The sequence below is a fragment of the Leucopleurus acutus genome (genome assembly GCF_964270905.1).
Source record: "Leucopleurus acutus genome assembly, chromosome: 18".
NCBI lineage: Eukaryota > Metazoa > Chordata > Mammalia > Artiodactyla > Delphinidae > Leucopleurus > Leucopleurus acutus.
In genome coordinates, this window is record NC_139160.1 from 52,570,148 (window position 1) to 52,595,608 (window position 25,461).

The 25,461-nt window shown below is 39.8% G+C and overlaps 1 protein-coding gene across 4 annotated transcripts in view; it reads left to right on the top strand.

Moving 5' to 3' along the window:
• Positions 1-3,312: 3,312 nt before the first annotated feature.
• Positions 3,313-25,461, top strand: part of NDFIP2 (Nedd4 family interacting protein 2) — a gene marked incomplete at its 5' end in the record, with an annotated part of 67,168 nt that continues 45,019 nt past the window's right edge. For all 4 annotated transcript variants that reach the window (XR_014326919.1, XM_082859595.1, XM_082859594.1 and 1 more), the window contains one exon: positions 3,313-3,633. Coding sequence is in view for 3 of the 4 variants with exons in the window: in XM_082859595.1 (XP_082715721.1) it covers positions 3,313-3,633 (321 nt within the window). The remainder of the gene's footprint in view (positions 3,634-25,461) is intronic.

Here is a 25,461-nt window from a genome sequence, read left to right on the forward strand (position 1 = left end):
TTATTCTGGAGATGAAACATCAATTATGTGAAAGGGCAGTTGTAGTCATTGAACATAATTTTGATAATAACATTCTATCACTTTATATCTTATAAAAAAAGAGTTGCCTGCCAACATTTCAGTTCTACTACAAGGATCAAGCCATCAGGCACAGCAATTGTCTTCTGACAGTGTGCCCTGAGGGGGATTCAGGATGGAGAAAACCAGAAAACATTCTGTGCTTTGAATATACTGGCCCTTAGATAGTTAAGATGCACATCTAAGGAAAAATTTCAAAGGACCCCAGATTCTTGCATCTTCCCATACGTAGATAAGCGCTAAAATCATTTTAACTTGAGATGTCTGTTCTTTGTGATTAGCAGTAATCTTTTTATGCTTGACTACATGTTTTTCCCAGCAAAAATAGTTCATAGATATCCTGGCTCCGCCCTTGCCTCTTCGGAGCAGTTCCTCAGAGCTATCTGAGAAGCTGTCTCAGAGCTGCAGTCCTCAGAAAGTTCCCTGAGTAAAACTTAACTCACAACGTTTTGCGTTTTTCTTTCAGTCGACAATATTGGTACTTGTCTAAGTTGGGCTCTCGAGGAAGCAGATGCTGATATGAAGTTATGAGTGCAGGAGCTTTATTGGAGAGTTAACATCTGTGAGAGCAAAAAGGATTGGGTGCGGAGAGCTGTCACTTCATACTGCAGAGCTGACAAATCTCAGCTAGTTCAGCAGGGAACTCTGAAGCAGAGATTGCCCCTTAAATGGGTCCAACGTGAGGCAAAAGTGGGGCTAGACTACTGCCTTGTTTAGTAAACAGCAGGGTGCAACCCTGAAGCCAGCATGACCTCAAGGTAGAAAGCCAAGCCAAGGAAACATCAACAAAACTAACAGCTGGATGGCGCTAGGCAGAGTGTGCTTTCATGACAGGGAATCCAGCCATCTTATCTCCATGTCTGTCACACTGGCAGTGTGGCACTAGTTAAATTTTTGGTGGCTGTGTATTTGGAGATGAATATTGATTAAGCCAGAACAAGAGGTGTTAGTGAAGTGTACTCTAATTCTAAAATCCCACTTGAGTTTATAGTGGTAGACCACCACCAATTCCTTAGGTAACTAGACTTGTCATCACCAAAAGATAAAATATCAAATTGTCGCCACCAAAAGATTAAATATCAACATCTCAAATGTTGCTTAAGGCCTCTAGAATGATAAGAATATCATTACCCCCATATCTTCCCCAAAAAGTTGCTCCTAGTGGGACAACTCAGGGCCTCTGCTTGTGATGGCCCATTACAGGTCACACTGGCTTCGTGGAGAAATGGGCAAAAGGAGCTCAGAGTAGCTCTTTGGAGAACAATGAGAATCTCTTATTTCATACAGATCAAGGAGGTGGCATTTAAGGAAGTCAGATTGGCTCTTTGTGACACATCACTTTTTTTGGTCTTCTGCAGAAGTTTCACAGTAGTGGTGGACAGAAAGAGACAAGACTTGTTTTGTTTGTTTCTTTGTTCGTTTTAAGGGTGTATTATACCATGGTGCCTAATATAGTGGAGGCTCTGGAGTCTGTCACTACTTACGAGTGATTTGGCTTTGGACAAGTGGCTCTCGGTGCCTTAGTTTCCTGATTTGTTAAACCGGGATTGCAATCGTGCCTACATCATGGAACAGTTGTGAGGATGAAATGAGATAACACGTGTAGTTCCTGGCTTGGGAAGGGCTCAATACGTATCAGCTGTTATTCTACTTATCTTTCCCCTCTTTCTCTTCCTCCTCTTCACTGAAGACCCCCTTTCCTGTTGAATTTTGTCACCTCTCTAGATTAGCAAAACATTTACAAAACTTGGGAGGAGAGTAAAATTGAAAGAATTTGTTACTCTAACAAGATTTAGGATGTTTGCTTTTTGTCAGGACATTGGTTTTCACCGGTATGTTCCCATTACTGTTCGGGTGTGCTAGGTGTAAAGAATGGCCTCTGTCCTGAGCAGCAGTCTATTTGAAAAACAAATGGACATATAAATGATTAATGAAAGTGCAAGTGCATATAAAAGTAAGTTCTAAATGAACCGTACAGACCATAAATGGTGTAGGAATCTAATTTCATTTTGCTGAACTGGGGGTTGTTTTGATCATTGAAAGGTGATACCATTTGGGGTGAAATTGTGAGAGTGAGCGCTTGTACAGTAACACAATGAAATGTCATGTTTATTATCTTAGAGTCTAAAACACATTAAGTTAGACCTAAAGAAAGTTTAAGGACATTTAAGTATGACAATATCATTGCCTCTTATTGTTAGCCTATTAATTAACACTCTCTAACCACCAGATGTGTCAAGACGGCAAAAATACGAAGAACTGCTCATCTATTTGAATAAAGCAATCAGAGGAAGGCTTACATTTTTTCAGCTGATCTCTCAATGAGTTTCTCTCTTTATTGTATTTTTGCTATTTTAATTAGGTGATCAGGCCCACCCAGTAGCCTTCTTCATTCCAGGAATCTCCTTTGGCGATTCAGGAGGGAAGTTAAGTAAAAAAGATAGCTGAGCCAGGTCACGTGGGATCATAGTTTTCAGGGTATAGAAAGCAGGTCTTTGGGTTAAAGAGTACGCTGCCCCATCATACTCTTCTACTTGCTAGAGAAACATGCTTTGCACCCCGTGGGAGATACTCACACATAGTAGGTCATGTGTGGTTAACCGGATACTGAGATCGACTGACAATGTTACACACGGAGTAATTCCTTACTGTTAAACCCTTTGGCATTATTGATATGAATATGACCACAGGAGTCCTATATTGTTTCATTATTTTCTTGTATCCTTCCAGCAACCTAGTGCTCTAGAGGCTAGAGGCCTCTTTCCTCGGCGAGATACATGAGTATGGCTGAAGAGTCCCTGTTGGAGTCTTAAATCTCTTACTACCAGGAAGGGGACAAACAAAACAAGCTGACAAGACATCCCTTAGCTCACTGATGATTCTGAATAAGAGTTTTAGGAAGGTCCTAGAGACGGATCTCTGTGCCTTGTCCTAGGCTGGGTGAGTAATACGAGGAAGTGTTGGGAAACAGGGTGACCTGTCCTCAGGTGTTCTAGGAATGCGTCCCCGCTCTCCTCGACATCTGTATCTGTGCGCTGTGACTGTGCCTGCGCGAAACCCGTCCAAACAAAAAGACCAATCAAAGACGGTGATGTTTTTTCCCCTGATCCTTTTGCCACCGCCCACTCCGGACAGGCTGAGAACCTAGATTGCTCCCTGGGACTTGCCTGACTTTTCCACCTCCACCCACCCAGCTAAACACCGCCCCCCGCCCCCCGCCAACTCGCGACGCGGATGGGACGGCGGAGGACCCAGCGAGCATGCGCGATCATCCCGAGCATGCTCAGTAGCGCTTGCGGTGCCTCGGACCTTCGGCCCAGAGCTGCGGCCGACGCGGAGGTTTCGGCGGCTTCTGCGGCCGTGACGGGAAGTGAGGTGGTGCGGCTGGGCGACCGCGGCGGCACAAACAGAGGCGGAAGGGTCGCTGCGGCGACGACGTCGTCGACCCGGGTGACCGAGGGGGCTGAGCGCCGAGGGCACTCGCCCGCTCGGAAGCCGGATCCCGAGCCGGGCAGGATGGATCATCACCAGCCGGGGACTGGCCGCTACCAGGTGGTGAGTTTCTGGCCCCAGCCCGGGCCTCCTGCGCCGCCGAGGACCCCGGGATTGCCCCCCGCCGTGGCCCCCAGAGTCCCTTTCCTCGGGTTATTCGCGGAATGGAGGACGTGCTGGCTAATTTATTTTTGGCTCTTCTGGCAGGACCTTGCTTCCTTCACACCTCTCGGATGGAGCCTGCCTGTGGCTCCTTTGAGACCTTTCTTTCCACACCCCAGTCTCCTTCGAGGTCCCCATCCCTCCGCTGTTAGATACCCCTATGCCTCCCTTTAAAACTTGTATCTGTTTTATGTCTCACTTTCTCGATCATTTCGTTATGCCCTGACCCTGACGCTTCAGAGATATTCCTGCGGATTGTATACTGGAAATGAGTTCACAATACCTGCTGGGAAGGTGTCGCCGTCATAGATGGAGTCGGTGGGGAGGAGGCAGGTGTAAGCCCTACGTAGGGTGGGAAGTGGATTTGGTAAAAAAAAAAAAATGTGGGCTTGAAAATCGTGCAACTGTAGAGAATAGTCGTGGGGCTGAACTTGTTTCTCAGTTCTAGTTAACCTTGTCATTTTGTCCTTTTCTGTTTTGTTAGAATTAAAAGTGATTGCCTTCTGTTTTCTATCACTTTTTTTTTGGGTAGGAGGGGAAACAGGAAGTTTTACTTAAAAAATGCTAATCTTGTTTGAAAATTTTTCTTTAAATACAACGTTTTCCAGCTTAACCGTATAAACCTTTGTATGTTGAAATGAGTGAAAAGTGCCCCTCTACGTTTTCCGTGTCAAATTTTCTAATTTTTTTTTCTCTGATACTAATTCCGGTGGTGTCATTGGAGATTCCTACGTAAACCTTATTTAAAAAATGGACCCAGCAATAGTTGACTGTTTCGTTGCAGCTAGGTAGCATGTTATTCTGTAAACTTTGAGGTGGAAATTTAGTTAAACCTATTTACTGAGGGAGAGGAGAAAACCATTAATATGGAGAACCGACGATGCAATTTAATAGTACTGTTTGTGAAATTTACAAATATAGATATGTTAGTGCAGATTTCATGTTTCAGATCTATTTGCACAGGAGACACTAAGTTGTGAAGTAAAGAATTTCTATTAATAAGTGTATTTTGACATATGCAAAGGCTACTGAAAGATGAAATCCCAATGTATGTAATTTTGCTTTTTTTTTTTAAGATAAAAGCTCAGGAGGCTTCCACTTCATCTGGTTTACATCCGGTAAAACCTCCAAATGATGTATATTCTGAATTCTGTGAAAATTTATCAGTATTTTTGGAATGGTTTGGAAAATATTGCCAGTTTGGGAAGGCATTTTTCAGGTTGTTAGTGTATACACATTTTATTTTTTAAGGCATTCCTATTTTTGCAGATGTTAGTAAAAATAAAATGCAATAGGTAAATATTGAATACCTATTGCATTTACTAGTGGGACTTCTTTTCTCTAATCTCTTTTCTTTCCTGTTGCCATTTGTTTCCCTTAATGGTGTTAACTGATTCGAATTCTTTCTCTTTGGGGGTTTTGCTTATCAGAATCCACCATGTTCACATATGAAAATCACTGCTCAAAACTTTTTTTTTTTTTTTTCGGTACGCGGGCCTCTCACTGTTGTGGCCTCTCCCGTTGTGGAGCACAGGCTCCGGACGCGAAGGCTCAGAGGCCCTGGTTCACAGACCCAGCCGCTCTGCGGCATGTGGGATCTTCCCGTACCGGGGCACGAACCCGTGTCCCCTGCATCGGCAGGCAGACTCTCAACCACTGTGCCACCAGGGAAGCCCTCAAAACATTTTTAATTGATGTATTTGTGCCTTGAAGTAATTTATTATAGTGTCACATTTGCTTTCAGTAGTTATGATTATTATTTTTAAGAATTCCTAACACCAAAATGTTGGAAATTGCTGTCAGCTTTAAGATATTTTCTTTTTCTCTACAACTCCTTTCAAAATAAGTGGACAGTATCATTTTTCTTCTTTTTTTAATAAATTTATTTATTTATTTTTGGCTGCATTGGGCCTTCGTTCCTTCATGCAGGCTTTCTCTAGTTGCGGCGAGCGGGACTGTTTGTTGTGTGCGGGCTTCTCACTGCAGTGGCTTCTCTTGTTGCAGAGCACGGGCTCTAGGTGCACGGGGTTCAGTAGTTGTGACTCACCGGCTCTAAAGCGCGGGCTCAGTAGCTGTGGTGCACGGGCTTAGTTGCTCCGCAGAATGTGGGATCTTCCCGGACCAGGGCTCGAACCTGTGTCCCCGGCATTGGCAGGCGGATTCTTAACCACTGCGCCACCAGGGAAGTCCCGACAGTATCATATTTTATTGCCTTTTTTTCCCCCCCAAACTGGAGATGTGTCCCACAGAGACTTTGGATGGGTGGAGGCATTCCTTCAGAGCAGAGGGCAAAAATCTGCCCTTCTAAAGATACTTCTTGCTTCAAGTAGGTAGGACATCAATTTGTTTTCCTTGTAATGTGAAGTGTTTGAAAATCTTAGTACAGTTTACATTCAGATTTTGATTCCAATTCCTGTGTAATTACATGGTAATTTCATCTGTCTAGAATAACTCTTAGTTTTGTTGAGAATGGCCTGATTAGTAACTTTACCTAGGTATATGCCCCCCACCCCAAACTACTGGAGATGTGTCCTACATAGACTTTGAATGGGTGGAGGCATTCCTTCAGAGCAGAGGGCAAAGGAAAAAAAAAAAGCATCTGAGTTGGTTTGCAGCAAGCTAGGGACCAATCTACAGCTTACAGCTCTGGCTTGTATAATGAACACAACTGTTGTGTGGCTGACTTTAACTCAATTTTGTTTTTTTTAAAAAACTCTGGAATGATTAATAACAATGGAGCAATAAACAGGTTCAGTTGTTGAATGTTTAGAGCTGACTAAGTAGGAGACAGGAAAACATGCTTGGTGTTGAAATGGTACACGATATTAATTTTCCACTTATTCATAGAGTTAAATTTTAGCTTTCCGTATTGGTAAGTTAATGGTGATGCCTAGGACCATCAGAATGACTTACTACCATTAACCAATTCACAAGCTTTATGTGGAAACTACTTTTTCTGTGATCTCTCCTCCATTGTTAAAAGCGTCCAAATTTTGTTAAGTGATAACAATGTACAGAGCTACAAATACAAAAAGCCTTGACTTGTTACCCTTCTAATTTCAGAAAAAGCCAGGTAGTTCCATTGTGTTATGGGAAATTCAATTTTGTCTGGTAGGAAATGGGCAGTGTTGCCAAACTATGAAGTAGGTGACTTGGCTTGGAACTGTTATGCCACATTCTAACTTTGATGTTCTCCCTTTTAAAGGTTTTGTGTATGTGAACCACCAAGCTGACTACTAAGCTTTCAGAGGTATTCTGTGTATAAGTTAAATTGGCACTGTGGATTGTAGCAGTAGTTTCCCAAACTGTGTCATTCAGAATGATGATAATAGATGGTCTTAGAAGATTTATAATATATATTAGCATATAAAGACATACATTTGTACATTTAAAACCATGAGAGCTTCTGCCGTAAAGACGGTGATTTGGATTTGTTTAACTTAGCTCTTCCTAAATCTTGACCACAGATTTTTAGAGAAAACTTTGATTATATTAACATTTCCAAAATGTTAGTTTTCTATAAAAATAATGAACTATCCATACTGTGATGATATAGATACTTTGCTGTTATATATGAATTAGAGTTGCCCTTGATAAATCAGCTGGTAAGGAGGTTGACTATTAATAGTTAACAAAAACCCTCACATCTTTTAAAGTTATCTGGGCTTATATTTAGGTTGTGCTGATTACAATTTGTGAGCCCTTGGCTTAGTTACATAGCATTTTGAAGCCTCAGTTTCCTCATATTAGTACCTACCTCATTAGGATTATTATGAGAATTATATAATGTAGTGCAAGTAAAAAATACAGTGTAGAGACTGGTACATGTAAATATTATGAATAATGTAAGGTAAATAAACTATGAAATATTGTATATATTTCAGTTTTTGCTAGTGACTATGTTTTTGTCTCTTGTTTTATTTAACAACATGAATATCAACCAGTTCTTTGTTGTCCATGTCAAGAGCAGTGAAAAGTCTTAAGATCTGATTTTACCGTGTTTACAAGCTGATAGTCTGTTAATTTTTCATGGTTGCTGGCAGAAAAACAGGAGACTCCCAGGTCAGAAACAAATGACATTATTACTCACAGCCCTGCAGACTCATGAACATCAGCATATTTGTGCTGGTTTTCCTTGTAACCAGGTCCCATGAGGGTGATGGGTCTAATGGAAGAACAGAGTGGATCACAGCTAAGGAACTCAGGACCAAGGGTCTAGCACTTTTTTTTTTTTTTTTTTTTTTTTTAGCAAGCTGCAAACATTGTAGCAAATAACAAACAAGCTAGTTCACCTCTCTCTGAGAGGCAGTTAAATGCTGTGGTAACCTTGACCTTCTTTCATACTCAGCAAGAATGTGCAGGGACACTCAGGCCCATAGCAGCCTGCCTTACCCAAGAGTACATTTTATGGATGAGATAATATATGGTGATTTTTAGGTGCAGTTGTTTACTTTTGTTTTCCATTTTAAAGAAGTATTTCAGTCTTTTACTTTATGATGCTCCCTAGTTTTGCCTTCCTCTCTTGGCCCAGCTAGATTCCTTTGATCATCACTTGTTTGTTTCCTTTGAACTTATCAATATCCTTTATCTGGTTTACATTCTTACCACACCTCTTTTACATCATCAAGTTCCATTGCTTAATCTATTAGGTACTTTTCAGTTCTCTTCTTGCTTAAGTTCTTTTACGTTGACATTGTGAACGTTCTCCTTGAAACTCCTTCCTCATTCCTGAAATGAAGGAGCTTTCTACTCTTTACTCCCCTGACTTTCCTTCTCTGCATGAACTCACTTTGTACTTACTCCTCAAATGTTGATACTTTCTATGGCATGGACTATTGTAATAGCTTGCTTAGTGCTTTCTTCCTTCATCTGACCATCCTTCTGTGTATTGTTTGCGCTGCATAAATTGTATTTGTAGAATATAAATTTGATTTTCATTTCTTTGCTTAAAAATCTTCAGTGGCCTCTTACTGAATATCCTCCCCTGCCACTTTAACATTAAAACTTTCAGGGAATTCACTGGTGGTCCAGTGGTTAGGACTCTGCACTTTGACCGCAGGGGGCACGGGTTCGATCCCTGGTCTGGGAACTAAGATCCCACAAGCCGCACAATGCAGCCAAAAACAAAACAAAAGAAAAAACTTTCAAATATATACAGAAGTTGAAAGAATTGCAGTTAACTTCCATATACCATATACCAGTTGTAGGGTCTACAATTCCCAACATTTTGTTGCATCTGTGTTATCGTATATCTGTCAATCCTTCTTCTTCTTCTTCTTATTTTTTGAGCTTATTTATTTATTTATTTATTTATGGCTGTGTTGGGTCTTCGTTTCTGTGCGAGGGCTTTCTCCAGTTGCAGCGAGCGGGGGCCACTCTTCATCGCGGTGCGCGGGCCTCTCACTGTCGTGGCCTCTCTTGTTGCGGAGCACAGGCTCCATACGTGCAGGCTCAGTAGTTGTGGCTCACGGGCCCAGTTGCTCCGCGGCATGTGGGATCCTCCCAGACCAGGGCCCGAACCCGTGTCCCCTGCATTGGCAGGCAGACTCTCAACTGCTGCGCCACCAGGGAAGCCCCTCCATCTTATTTTTTGAGCTTTCAAAATAAGTTGCAGATATCAGTGTACCTCACTGTCAACCACATGCTTATCATCAGCCTAGAGTTTAATATTTCTTTATGGTTTTTTTCCTTTAGGATAACATTGACATATAGTGAAATGCACAAATCTTCCATGGCCAATTAGATGAGTTTTGACAAGTACATACATCTGTGTAACCCAAACCACTTTTGAAATATAGAGCAGGGATCAACAAACTACATTCTAACTCTTGTTTTGTAAATAAAGTCTTGTGGTAGCATAGCCATGCCATTCATTTACAGTGGCAGAATTGGGTATTTGAGGCAGAGCCCAGAAAGCCTGAAATATTTGCTATTCTGCCCTTTACAGAGAAAGTTTCCTGACCACTGGGAAAGAACATTACTGTCACCCTAGAAAGTTCACTCATGACCCTTCCCTGCCCACCAGGTGATCACTATACTGTTTCGTTTTTCACATCGAATGAGCTTTGCCTATTCTAGAATCATACAGTATATAGTCTACAAAGCTTCTTTCACTCTGCAAGAAGTTTAGGAGATTGATCCTGTTATTGTGTGTATCAGTAGTGCATCCCTTTTTATTGTTGAATAGTATTTCATTGTATAACTTGTACGAATATAGGACAGTTTGTTTATCCATTGCTCTGTTGATAGACATTTGGATTGTTTCCGGTTTTTGGCTCTTACGGACAAAGTGGTTAGGAATATTCTTGTGCAAATCATTTTGTGGGCGTACGTTTTCATTTCTCTTTGGTGGAATTACTGGGTAATAGGGTAGGCGTATGCTTAATTTTATGAGAAACCACTAGACTTTTTTCCAAGTCTGTGTACCATTTCCAAGTGTACCACTTTACACTTAGACCAACGATGTATGGAAGCTTTGGCTGCTTCACCACCTTGCCAAAAGTTTGGTGTTTCAGACTTTTTAATTTTAGCCATTCTGGTGGGCTTATTGGATTTTTTTTATATGAATTTATTTGTTTTTGGCTGTGTTGTCTTTGTTGCTGCACGTGGACTTTCTCTAGTTGCAGCGAGCGCGGGCTACTCTTCGTTGCTGTGTGCGGGCCTCTCATTGCAGTGGCTTCTTTTGTTGCAGAGCACAGGATCTAGGTGCACGGGCTTCAGTAGTTGTGGCACCTGGGCTCAGTAGTTGTGGCTCACGGGCTTAGTTGCTCCGTGGCATGTGGGATCTTCCCGTAGCAGGGCTCAAACCCATGTACCCTGCATTGGCAGGCGGATTCTTAACCACTGCGCCACCAGAGAAGCCCAGGCTTATTGGATTTTGAAGTATAAATTTCTGTTCTTAACATACAGGTTCCTTGAATGGACATTTCCATACCTATACAATGCCACATCTTAGCAATCCCACCCCCCTCCTCCCCGCCCCCTTGCCTGTCTTAATTTTTATGCACTAACTGCTGGAGTTCAGCAGGGTATACTTATTATTAGCTTCAACCATAATGTCTTCTCTCTTACTTACTTCCCTGCCTTTACATGTGTTTATTTCTCACCTAACGTTCTGTACCACACCCCTGTGGTTTGTTTGCCTTATAAAATCCTGTTCCTAGATGTAAATACTCCTACGAAATTATAATTGGAAGAGGGAGGCAGGGTGAGTTTCTTGCATCTGTCATCTCTACATCACGGCAGAGGAAAAGTTGAGAATCACAGCATTAGAGAACTTGTTACACTGAATTGTGTTTTTGTGTATCTTTGTGTACCTTCTAGACTGCTGCTTTTCCTCAGAGGTGCTTCAGGGCTCTGTGAATGTCTGATTTTTATTTCATCTTTAATATAGATTTTAAACTTTTAAAATACTGTAACTCAGGAAATTCACTCTCAGATGTGTTTAAAACCAAGTTTCCATAGCTTGAAGATTAGTATTATGTTAATTTGTGTTGCCAGGGTAATTTGGTTTTGAATGGACCCCACATGGAAGTTTCTCTGGCTGTTTCTGTGCATGTAGCAATAGTAACTGAGAGTGTGTCATTAGTTTGATTGAGTACAGTTCATTTTAAAAAAATTATACAAACGAGTAAGCTACTTTAGAACACCTGAACGGTGCTGAGTCAGATGCTAGCCATCACTTAGGCATATTTGAACAGTACATGATCCAGTAATGGTGTAGTATTTGTGCAGTAACAAGTAAATGCATTGGAATTATATCCTGAAAATAACATATTATAGATAGTTTATGTATGTATCTTGTGTTTTGAGTGCCTCTTGTCAGATTTATACTTAAGATAAGGTATGGGAGCAGTTTTTAGATATCATTATTTTTTGTTTGTTTGTTTGTTTGTTTTGCGGGTCAGCGGGCCTCTCACTGCTGTGGCCTCTCCCATTGCAGAGCACAAGCTCCGGACACACAGGCTCAGCGGCCATGGCTCACGGGCCCAGCCGCTCCGTGGCATGTGGGATCTTCCCGGACCGGGGCACGAACAGATATCATTATTGATTAACTGTGAAACTGAGGTCCTATAACTCATTTATTCAATATTAATTTATAAAGTATCTCTGTCAGTCAAATTCTGTTTTAGGTGCTGGTGAACAAGACAGTTAAGTTCGTGTCTTATGGCTCATACTTTGGTGGAGGGGAGGCAGATAAATAAGTGAGCATAATTTCAGATAGTAATAGGTGGTTTAAAGAAGGTAAAGCAGGATGATGGTATAAGTAATACATTTTATCGATAATAAAATAGCAATAATAGAATAATAATATCTTTTTGCATTATGTCAGGAATATGCTGAGAGCTCTGCTATGTGCTTTACACACATGAGCACATTTATTCCATAGAATAATTCTGTGAAATAGGTAATGTTATGATCTTCATTTTGCAGATGAAAAAAATGAGACATAAAGAGGTTACATATATACAGGCATGTGTGTGGATCTAGGTGTGATGGATCTGGTATTCAAATCTTGGTGTTTTAGTTTTATATTGCTTTGTAACAAACTACTCAAAACACAAGCATTTTATTATGTTTCAAGATTCCTTGGTTTGGCTCTGATCAGCAGAGCGGTTCTTCTGTTCCATGTGATGTTAGCTGGGGCTCCAACCATCTGGGGACTTGATTGGGTTGGAACCTCCAAGATGACTCATTCCCTTCGCTAGCAGTTGTTGATGACTGTTGACTGGAAGCTCAGCTGGCACTGTTGAATGTTGATCATTTCAGTTCTCCTCTGTGTGTTCTCTTCATGTGCCCTCTCAGTGTGACCTTGACCTTTCACATCACAGAAGGAAGAGGAAGCTGCCATTCCTCTTAAGGCTTCAGCTTAGAACTCCAGAATGTCATTTCAGCTGCATTCTGTTGGTTAAAGCAGCCGTAAATCCAGCCCAGGTTCATAAGGAGGGGAAATAAACTCCATTTCCCAATGAGGGAGAGGCAGTGCATGTACATGGAGGCAAAAAATTGATGGTGGCATCTTTGGAGATGGTATGCCTCACCAGTGGGTTTGACTCCTCAGTGGATTGGAATCAGGATTATTAGGAAACTCTGTCCACTCTGCAGGTGTGACACTCAGGCCAAGACTTGATTGAAATGTTCTAGCTGATGAGTATTTCAGGTGTGATGAGGGCCTGTGGTGCAAATGAGCTTGTTGGTTTAAGAAATAAGAAGAGAGCTGTGTGCCTAGAGCAAGGTGAAGGGGGATGGCTCAGTGGAATGGGACAAAACAAAGAAATCAATTTTATGATAGATTTGATAGAAGAATGGAACTCTCGTTTGTAATTTTTGTTTCGTGAAAGCAGTCAAGTCCAGTTACATACCTTGCAAGGTGCATTGCCAGATGAAAATGTGGGGTCCCGGCCTTGGGTAGGAAAGCCAGTCTCCCCTTCCGAGAGGCCTGCTGTCTTAGCCCACAGCACCCCCAAGGGATTGCAGCCTCCATGCCAGGACTTGCTAGATACTGCTTTACTTGGGAATGTATCATGGTGACGCCAGCCTGGGATGGGCATAGCTACCACCTTGCCGTACTCCTAGTCAGGAGGTGGTGAGTTGAACTGAGCCAGGGCGTTCAGCTGCCTGAGAATCTTTCCTGGGGAGGCAGACTGCCTGTGAGCCGAGGCACCAGGTCCCTGGCACATGCTTTTTGTCCCATTGGAGTTCACTTATAAAACTTGGATTCAAAGATAAAATTATTAAGAATTGAAAGGTGACCATAGAGCATTAAACCCCAAGCATGAGGCCCTCCTGAGACAAGGTTCCACGTGACTGCACTGGCCATGTGTTTGTGAAGAGGGCCCTGAAAGGAATCTCACTATGACGGTGGTAGTGGTGGTGGTGACGATCTAGAACCAGGGGTCAGCAAACTTTCCAGTAAAGGACCAGATAGTAAATATTTTAGGCTTTCCAGGTCATGTGGTCTGTGTCACAGCTGTGTGCCAGATCTGCTGCTTTAGTGCAAAAGTATCCACACTTAATATGTGTACAAGTTAACATGGCTGTGTTCTAATAAAACTTCATTTACAGAAGCAGATGGTGGGCTGGATTTGGCCTGCTAGCTGTAATTTGCCCACCCCTGGTGTAGATGAAAGAGGAATGCACCTCATAAAGGCCTTCAGTTTGGGCCTGTTGCAGGATGCTTCTGACAAATTTTTATTTCACTGAGTCTTGAAATAAACCCTTAGGAACGTGGTAAAGATTGTTTTGCATCACTTACTTTTTGTACCTGGTAATCAGGCAGGCACTTGGTCTATCACTAGAATTGGTGTGGAGACCCCAGTTAGAGTATAAAATTTCCTATGAGAACAGCAAAGACAAGTTTCTCATGTCTGATGGAATCTTCATTCTGTTGGAGTGGTCACCTCATTGAGGCCATTTAAAATCACAATACCCCCTTCACAGTACTCCCTAGCCCCATTTCCTGCTTCATTTTTCCCATAGTACTTATCACGACCTGATAATTTCAAATCTTTTACGTGTTTAATTCCTACCTCCTTCTTTCCCCTGAGTGTAAGCTTCATGAGGACAGGTATGTTTTGTTCACTGCTGTATGTTCCAGTATCTGGCATATGGTGGGCACTTAGGAAGTATTTGATAAGAATGACTGAATGAGTGGTGCTAGCTCAAGAGCAATTCCATAGACTCAAAACCTTGCTTATGTTATTTTATTCTCTTATTTTTATAAGAATTCTTTTTTTTTTTTTTGCTACTGAGACTTGGGCTCTCTCAGATTGTGTGTGTGTGTGTGTGTGCATGTTTTGCATTACCTTACAGCTTAACAGTATGTTGCTTAGTGTCTGTGTCTCTCTCCTCCTTCCTTCTCCCCTTCTCCCTCTCTCTCTCTCTCTCTACACACACACACACACACACACACACACACACACACACACACACTTATTTTTATAAGAATTCTTTTTTTTTTTGCTACTGAGACTTGGGCTCTCTCAGGTTGTTTGTGATATATGATTGGCCCCATAGGGTTGTTCAGTAAGGAACCCATGAAGCCATGTGCAGTGGTCCTGCTTAGTACCTTCATTGACTGTGGAGTTGTGGGTACTGCTTTGATTTTTCTCATCTGCTTTATATTGACTACTTAGAGACTATTTTCTTTTTATTCTTTCCTTAATGTCACACCTACATGCTAAAACACTGTCTGATTATATGTGTATTAATAATATATTATTTTAGAATTTTATACATATTCTACATGTGTAGGCCTGACTTAAATTTAAATAACTATGGAATACATTCTGCTGACCTTATTAAATGTAAATTTACTCAAAAGATCCTTGTGATTAAGGCTAGCCTATCTACCATTTGGTTATATAAATCATCCTCTATGTTTTCATGCCATGTTGTTGTTATGGTTTCTTCCAAAAGTTTGATCACTTAGCTGGAATTAAGGTGTAGGTAAAATTCTTGTTAAAGACATGCCAAGTGCAAGTTGGGAAATACTGCAAGTAGTCTAAGATTTACTATCAGATTATTTCAAGGTTTTGACTTTTAAGATTTGAATATCAGCGATTTAGTATTTTAAAAGTTTAGAAATGTGCTGTGGTTTAGTTTGTCTATGATGTTTCTCCAGACTTACCCTTTACATTATGTAAAGAAATTGTGCTATTTGGCAGAGGCTTTGAGAATAAGGAAATAAACTGGATAGTTTTACTTCTTTACTAATTTTGAGGCTCGTAGGACTTGTAGCCTGTTGGATGTTAGACTGAAGAAATCCAATAGTTTTTAGAGAACATTGTTCTCGTTTGGGTAGGGCATTCATTTATATCAGCATGACTTTTTGTGTGATTTCCCCACAAGGGGAAGGATTAACACTGGAAATAACACTTGAGACCCTTTTAAGTTTTTGTTTGTAACCTTAGAGAACAACATGAGCCTCCGCTAACCTCACCTTGCTTACTTTGTTACTGCCCTGCACGAGTGCCGTGTCTTGAACTGTAAACTGTGATACTTTTGTTCTCTTGCCCTGCTCCTCTCCAGGCACCACTCCCGACCATGATCTTCCCTGCCTTCGGACTCTTCTGGCTTTTGAACATGTGATTGCCCTTTTTTCTTTTCGTTCTGCTTCCTCCGGGATGAATTTCTATTCTTTATTCAAATCTGTTCAGATGTTCTTTTCTCCAGAAAACCTTCCCTCACCGTCTCCATTTCCTCCCTTTTTTTTTTACCAAGTTCAGTGTATTCTTTTAACACTGTGCGCTTATCCCTATCATAGTCCTTATTCCATGGTATGTATTTTGTAGGCTCAGTGGGAAGTAGGGCTTAGGTCTATCTTGTTTATAATAGTATACAGTGTAGTTCTGGGCCCATTATATAGTGCCTCGTAAATACTTACTGAAGAAATAAATGAATGCTGTTTCTGAATGATTTCAAGTGTATCCATGAGGTTACTGATATATTTATAAAGTGAACAGTTTTCCAGAGTTCTCTTATGTAAAAGTAATAGTATGTTGCCCAGCCCATACAGTGTTGATATTCTGAATATCCATAATTAGGGTATGTACTTTGCTTTTAGAATAGTACCGAGAAACCTGTTTAGATGAATTCTGGTAGTTTTACATAATTCCTCATCTGACTGGTGACTTGCATTTGCCAGATAATTAACCATGGGTAGGTTATTTGGCTTACTTATGGAAAAAGGAAAATAAATTGTTTCCAGATATTGTGGAAGTAGTTATGATCATTTTCTTCAACCGTCTCATTTTACAGAAGACTGCCTGAGGGAGGTTCTGCTTAAGGTTATGCAGCAAAGCTTGGAGGACAAATTTTATTCTATTACTTGTAAACATGTCAGCTGAGTTAAAAGGTCCTGGGAAACAGAACTTTCATTATAGTTAACTTTCTTTAATTGACGGCGATGCCAGACATGAGGAGTACGGATGGTATAGGATGAGCCTGGTAGTTTCCAATCTTGGCTTCTCACTTACAAGCACTGTAACCTTGGGCTGATTACTTAACCTCTGTCTGCCATAGCTTCCTCATCTATAAAGTAAGGATAGTATAGGTACTTCCCTCATAGAATTATTGTGAGGATTAAGTGTATGAAAAGCTCCTAATATTTGGTTAAATTGATAATTAGTGTTCACATTTTATGACTTTTATTTCTTTATTGATTTTAAATTTTTTAATTTTTATTGAGGCATAGTTCATTTACCATGTTGTGCTAGTTTCAAGTGTATAGCAAATATATATTGATATATATATCAGGATATTGAGTATAGTTCCGTGTGCTATACAGTAGGTCCTTGTTGTTTACGTATTTTACATATAGTAGTGTGTGTATGTTAATCCCAAACTCCTAATTTATCCCTCCCCCACCCCCCTTGTGTATCTGTTGTTAATTCTTTGCAGATCCTCTGGTCATTTTTCAGAATTTGCTTTCCAGCTACGTTTTTTTTTTTTTGCATGGTCACATGCACTGGATAAGTATTAGTTCCTTTATTTTGTTCTTTGAAGACATTCTTCCTAGAGCCCTCCATCCTCCTGTTTCTATCTGTAGTATTTATTCTCTAGGCCTAGTACACAGCTGTCATACTGAGACTTCCCTTCATCACTTTACTATGTTGGATCGGCTATTTCTTGAATTCCATTTGATTTCCATTTATTTGGGATTTTCTTGTATATCTTTTAAAAAATTTCTAATTTAATTTTTTTGTGGTAAGAGACCGCACTCAGTATGGTCTCATTCCTTTTCAATTTATTGAGACTTGTTTTATGGACCAGTATATTATCTTGGTGATGTATTATGTGTACTTGAGAAGAATGTATATTCTTGAGTTGTTGGATATAGTGTTGTATAAATATCATATCAAGTTGGTTCATAGTATTGTTCTGATCTTGTGTCTTTACTGATTTTTGTTTTTGTTTTTGTTTGTTTGTTTTTGTTGTTGTTTTTGGCCACATCACACGGCTTGCAGGATCTTAGTTCCCTGACCAGAGATTGAACCCAGGGCCCGCCAGTGACAGTGCTGAGTCCTAACCACTGGACTGCCAGGGAATTCCTTGCTGATTTTTGTTTTTGTGTTATTCTACTAGTTGCTAAGCAAGGGGGTGTTAAAATCTGCTGTGGTTATGGAGTTGTCTATCTCCCTTTAATTATCTCAATTTCTTGCTTCCTATGTTCTGAGATTGTTGTGAAATGCCCCTCTTTATCTCTGGCAGTGCTCTTTGTCTTCAAGTTTGTTTTATTTGATATTAATATAGCCATTCCTGTCTTATTTTTTTTTATTTCTCTTCTTATTTTTTTCATGGCATATCTTTTTCTGTTTACTTTCAACCTGAGTTCTTAATGTGTGCCTTTTGTTGGTGGCATATAGTTGGATTTTGCTTTTTTATTCCCTCTGACAGCTTCTGCCTTTTAACTGGAGTGTTTGTATTTAATGTAATTATTGGTATGGTTGGTTTACTTCTACTGTTGTATTATTTGCCTTCTGTTTGTCCTCTTTTTTTTTTCCTCTTTTCATCCTTTTCTGCTGCCTTTTGGATCATTTGATCAAAATAATTGTTTTAGTTTCCTTTTCAAAATTTCTATTGCTTTTTTAAGCTATTCCTCTTTATATTATTATTATTAATTAATATTAATAATATTATTATTTATCAATTATTAATGTTAATATTATTTTTATTATTTTTGTGCTTGCTCTAAGATTATAATAACCAGTGAAAAGTTAGGTATATATATATAAATATATATATATACACACATATATGTTTAACATTAATGTCATATGACATCATGTAAAAAGTAGAACTTTGTGACTGTATACTGTGTACTCCCTTCCCCCTGCCAAACTTGACGCTATAGTTGTCATATGTATTACCTGTACATTCACTGAAATCCCCAACAAACGTTATCATTTTTGTTTTAAATAGTAACACATTTTTTTTTCTTTTAAACGTTGAGCTTCCTTTAATTTATTTATTTTTATTTTTGGCTGTGTTGGGTCTTCGTTTCTGTGCGAGGGCTTTCTCTAGTTGTGGTAAGCAGGGGCCACTCTTCATCGTGGTGCGCGGGCCTCTCACTGTTGTGGCCTCTCCCGTTGTGGAGCACGGGCTCCGGACGCGCAGGCTCAGCGGCCATGGTTCACGGGCCCAGCTGCTCCGCGGCATGTGAGATCTTCCCGGACCGGGGCACGAACCTGTGTCCCCTGCATTGGCAGGCGGACTCTCAACCACCGCGCCACCAGGGAAGCCCTAGAGTTGGCATCTCTTGATTGCCTTTTCCCTGTGGAGTGATTTATATTTCCTAGTATTTTGTATTTCTGGTAATTTTGGATTTATACTGGATCTTCTGAGTGTTTTGCTATGGTACTCTGGAAAATGTAAATACTGTCTCCCATTCTGTGTGCAGTGGTTCAGATCTAAGCTTAATTCCTTAGGCCTTTACTCATCTGTTTTAGTTCAGTCCTACACATGCATGGTTCAAGGGGTAGTGATTTCCCCTCACTTTCTGGCCTGCCTGGGCTCCATTTGTTGCATGCTTCCTCTGGCTAGAAATAGCAAGGGTTCTACTGAGGTTTTAGTAGCCCAAGACGAGGTGTCTCTCCACAACTATGGTTCTGCCTTGCAGCAAAGCTGCAAAAAGAACAAAAAGGGAAAACTCTTTGTGCAGGTTGCTTCTCCAAGGTTTAATTTCCCTCCAAATCCCTATTTTCCTTAATGTTCAGAATGCTCAGATAGTTGTTTTTCATATTTTGTTCAAGGTTATAGTGGCTGTCAGCGGGAGGGTTGGACTGTTGGGGGCTTATACTGCCATGCTGAAACTTGAGCCAACTAAAGGTTTTTGAGGTTTTTGTTTTTCTACTCCCTGTATTAACTTTCCTTCTAATATTTTTGTTTTGTTTTTCTTTCATGTTTCTTTAAATTTGGGTGTTCTTTCTTTGCTTATTTATATTCTATAAGCTGTGTTTGTGTGTTTTTGACTTGTTAATCAAGGCTTGTGTCACTTCTTGGCGAGCCAGCCTTTTCATTGGGGACCTCCCAAATGTCAGGGTCTGCCATTTAGTTAGGAAGCTATGGCAATAGTTAGGTAAGCAATAATGGTGGCTTGGATTAGATAATTAGTGGCATTAAAGAGAAGTAGATGGGTGAATTCAAAGGTGTGTGTAGTGTATGTGTGTGTGTGTACTTGAATCAGCATCAGAAATACTCATAAGGGTAATCTTGTGGAAGGGTAGATTACTACCTGTGAATTTTTTTTGGAGGCATCTTGACATAGAAAGAGTCTGAATTTAGAGACAGTAAAATCTGAAATTGAATCCTGTCTTTGCCCCTAAGTGTGTCAGTTCAGTTATTTAAAGTTTGTTCCGCCATACTCACCTCAGAGGATTGTTGTAGGAACTAGAGTAGATGCTATACATAAAGTGTCTTTGTTTTGTTTTTTTAAAGTAACATTTATTGGGCCTTTACTATGTCAGGCATTATTCTAAGTATTTACAGGTGTTATTTTTTGTAATCCTTGTGAAAGCCCTGTAAGAAAATAGACTCCATTTTGTAGATGATAAAAATGAGGTCCAAGCAGGTCACAGAGTTGGTAAGTGCTGGAGTCTAGATTTGAGTCTTAAAAAGTTGATTCCGAAGCCTTTGTACTTAACCAGTATGCTTCATATCCTTAGTCCAACATAGGTGGTTGAGGATAGTCTCAGAACTGTTCGTGCCAGTATTTTGTTAGTTTGCTTATTGGTACATGATATATTCCTATGTAGTGCTTTTCATTGACTTATTAATTAAAAGCAAAAATTACTGTAGTATGTAATGAAATATTTTTAAGTCCTCTTTTATCAATGTTTAGCATGCTAAAACATTAAGCATACTAACATTTATCAGTGTTTTAGTATGCTAAAACATTTAAGGCTTCTTCTTTAAAGGAGAATCCAGTCTTTCAAAAGATAAAGTTAAAAACTTAGTTTACCAGAGTTTCTACCCCTCCAAAACTATTTGGTAAATTCGTTTTATTATGTGTGCTGAGCTGGGTTTGCTGACAGTTGGAATTTGAGTACCATAAAGAACCACCTATGCAGTTTCTCTCTGGATAGTATTTTCGCTCTGGTTTCTTCAAAGGCACAAGTTATAACATATTTTTGTCTTGTGCATCTTTGCTCCTAGTGCAAATCCATGCAGTAATGAATTCACGTGTGTGTAAATTTTTACTAGAAAAAGTCATGTCAAGTGTTGTGGAAAATCTTGGTGTAACAGTGTTTTTTTTCTTTTTTTTATTGATAAATACCTTTAGAAATATGGCATTATAGTGATCATTGTAACATGAGAATAAGTATGCAGAAATAAATCAGTTTAGGGACACATAAATGTCAACTTTTTGAGAGAGAGAGTGTGTGTGTGTATTTGTATGTGTATTTAGCTTTTGATATTATGAAATTATTCAGATTATGTATTTACTTTTGTCAGCCAGTTTTTGAGGGTTTGCTTTGGCATGTAACACTTTGATGGATGAACCCTTTAACTATTGCTGCCAATGGCATCTTGGCATTTTCTGTGCTTCCTGGGTGACTAATCAACAACAGCATGTCTTGGTAATTGATTTTACTGTATTTAGTTTTGCTTGAGGATTCCGTTCTTAGCTTCTCTGTGTTTGCTGAGGAAAGAACAAAACTAACTCTGAAGAAGGTTCGTATTTCAGGCCTGGTCCTTGCTGGTGTTGGCTCCCTGGTTTACCTGTGATACAGTATGCAAACTTTAATTTTCTTTATTCCCCCTGTTGCCACTCTAGTCATACTGTATTATGCCCTTGCCTCAGAACTCCTAGTTGTTAGAATTTAGAAGTTCTAGGGACTGATGGGTTGGGATTTGCACCTATTTCCTGCACCCATACTGTATTAGGCATTTAGTAACCATTGGTTGAGCGACTGATAACTGGCTGACTGACTGAAAATGAATGAATTGCAGAAAGAAGATGAGGCTCGAAGACTCAGTCAGAGTTATACAGGAGGTGGTATATCTAGAACTCAAATTTAGATTTTTTGGCATCAAACTATCTTCTATTCATTTAGCAACTACTTGATTATCTTAAAGAATGTGAAATCAAACTAGACAGTACACTATAGTAATTTTTTAAACGACAAATGAATGCTTGTGATAGTAACTTTAACAGTATTACATGGGATTAGTTGTCTTATGCCTTTGCAAATGAAACTAAATCAAACTAATTAATGACGTAGACTGGAGCTTCAGTGTACTCTCTGTGTAAGAGGCAGTATCCACAGCTCTGGATTCAGTTTTTGCTAAGACTCTTTAAAGTTGGCAGAGGAAAGTAAGGACCCCTACAAAAGAAACAATGAATAGTCAAAGGTAGGAGGAAAACCAGGGACTTCCTTGGTGATCCAGTGGTAAAGAATCCTTCTTATAATGTAGGGGACGCGGTTTTGATTCCTGGTCAGGGAACTAAGATCCCCCATGCCGCGGGACAACTAAGCCCACGCGCCACAACTACTGAGCTTGCGTGCCTCAACTAGAGAGCCTGCGTGCCACAAACTACAGAGCCCACGTGCTCTGGAGCCCACATGCCACAACTAGAGAGAGAAAACCCTCACGCCACAACTAGAGAGAAGCCCGCGTTTTGCAACGAAGATCCCGTGTGCCGCAACTACAACCTGACGCAGCCCAAAATAAATTAAATAAATAAATAATAAAATAAATCTTAAACAAAAAAAGGTAGGAGGAAAACCAGAGGGACTACTTCGCTGGCAGCTAAAGAAAAACCAATTAGAACTACACTCAACTGTGTTGAATGTACACCATACCCTCCGTATTCTTGGGTTCTGAAATCTGCGGATATGGAGGACAGACTGTACTATGCCATTTTATATAGGGATCTAAGCACCTGTGGGCCTTCAGTATCTGCAGGGTGGGAGTGGAGGGTCCTGGAATAAATACCAGGATATCCAGGGACGACTGTATTCAAGATTTTTGATAGGATGAGTAGGTTCTTGGATCTAACAATTAGAAGGTCATTGTTCTTAGTAAGCTGTTTGAGTGAAAGCCAGATGGTAATGGATTGGGTAGGAAATGGGAATTAGAAGTGCACAAATTTGTTTTTTTCTTCTTCTAGGATGTTTGTTATTGAAGGAAAAGAAGGACGAGATGAGATGGAAATAGTTCAAAAAGCACAAGATAAAAATTTAAATTTTAGCTGTGGGCAGGTTTTTTCTAAGTATGGTGTGAATAAAATATACATGTGGGCAGAGAGAAAGAAGTTAGTGGAGAAAAGAAAGGAGAGACATATCATAAAGAAAAAACAAACAAACAATCCTTTGGGAGGCAGGATCTTCTCTGTGCAGTTATTTGGCATTTAGGAGTAAAGAATATAAATGGAAGCCGTACGCTAAATTTAGAGCTTCAGGGGAGAGAAACTGAAGGAGTTTTTGCTTGAAATCCTGTTTTCCTCTGAGAAGTAGGAGGCAAAGATTTGGACTGAGAGTTCCATGGTTGGAAGTGGGGGATAGAAGAGTGGCGGAGCTGAAACGCCTGCCATGGTGATGACTAGTTCTGATGGCCCTGCTGGAATTGGAAACTAAATTTGTACTTGGCGCCCGTCTATACAGTTATGGGATTTGCTTCTCTCCTTCTACCAGGAGATAGTAGACAGACTCACCCCAGATTGGGTGTTGGTGGGGTAGCTGTGGCAGAGGATATGGGAACTAGGAAATTGAGGGTGAGTGTCATGCAGGTTTTTCACTTTATAGTCCAGGCTACATAGGATGGAAAGTAAACCAGGTGGCAGCAAATGGAAGGCCCAAGGAATAGACTAAGTGGAAGTAAGGGAGTGAAAAAGGCCAGGAGGTTGTGACCAGGAATTAAGAGGTAGAAATCTAATAGTTTCTAGTAGAAGCAGTTCTAGATGACTCTCAGGTCAGAGAAGTAGAGAACTGATGGAGTTACTAGACCATTCAACTTTGCATATTATTGCTTCCTGTTTCATAGCTGGAGTGTTAAGTTGGTTTAGCTGTCTTGTATTATAGTAGGAATAAAGGTAGAGGAGATGATATTGGAGGTAGGGGGCTGGCTTGTAAGTTTTACTCATTGGGGAATGATTTAGACCCTTGTAAATACTAAGAACAGGATGAGAGAAAGTCTGGCAGGCTGTATAGACAGTGTGAATTTCGAGAAAGGCTCTTGATCTAGCATTGGCTGTATCCAAGAACATTTTCTTTGTCTTCTTGTTTCCAGATAAGGGGTGGTGGTGTGAGGATTAACATTTCGCATTTGAGAGGCTTTTGAGGGATGTAGTGCCATCCAGGGAAACTAGGATTTTGATTAAATGTAGAGAAATCATTTTGTACACTGACTGAAGGTGTAGAGGTTTTTAATGATCATATAGGTCTCTAGTGATAGAGCGGAAGTTAGAAGATGGGATTGTAGCGTTTTAAATTAATCTGTTTGTTAATACAACATATTTTTTTTCTATTTTTTTGCCATATAGCATTTTGTTTTTTTAACTTTATTTTAAAATAATTTTAATTTTAGACTTACAGTAAAGTGTGGAAAAAATAGTACACAGATTTCCTGTACACCATTCACCCAGTTTCCTCAAATGTTGACGTTTTGTCACATATGCTTTGTGATATTTTCTTTGTATATATGTGTATATATACACATACGCTATATTTTTTTCTGAAGCATTTGAAAATGAGTGGCAGACATGTTATCCCTTTACATCTAAATATTTCAGTGTATATTTTCTAAAAACGACATACTTTTACAAACTATTGTGCAGTTATCAAAATCAATGACATTTATGCAATACTGTAATCTATAAACATATTTTACCAGTTTCCCTACTAGTGTCTTTTATAGCAAAAGAAAAAACTTATTTTTAGATTAGGATCTAGTCCATGATTAGCTATTGTGCTTAGTTAGTGTCTTTTTGTCTCCCTTAAGCTGGAACAATTCTTTAATCTTATTTGTCATGGATTACATTAATGTTTTGGAAAGATTCCTATCAGTTATTTTATAGTATACCCCACAAAGTTCCTTTAAAAAATTATACTTTCACCCATTGGTTTTAGAACTCATTGTTTATGATTACCTGAAAGAGTTATAACGATGGTTGTCAAATGGTGATTTCCTAATTCTGTCATTTCTTCTGCATTTATTATGTAGGATTCTATAAGGAAGAACTCCTGTAGCCTCCAGTTTATTTATTCATTTATATTAGTATGAATTCATGGATTTTAATTTTATTCTATTGATTATTGTCTCATACTATCATCATTTTGAGGCTCAGATCATCCCAGATTTGACTATCTGCTCGTATGTCCTTGGGACAAGTCCCTATCATTTTTGCACTTTCCTACCATATAGCAGTTAGATAATGTGAATGTATCTGCTTTCTAAAGTTTAGTTTGGATGGAGGAAGCACTGTCTATGCTTTATATGTAGGGCTGCAGTGGAAGAATGGTGACCGATGATACAACAGTTATTGCCACAGTAGCTTACTGCTGCTATGCTGAGTGCTTAATGAGCATTTTCTCAGAGTTGTTTGTGGAAAGTTTGTGGAGGTTTTTTATCAGCTGGACATAGAATGAAGCAGTTGGAACATTGGTGGTGTGTTGCTCACAGTGTTGGTGTGCCATCCTCATTGAAGTTCTAAGGAATAGATAATATTAGTGACTGTGAAAATAGATTATGTAGACGAATATATAATGTGATTAACAACTAGTTAAG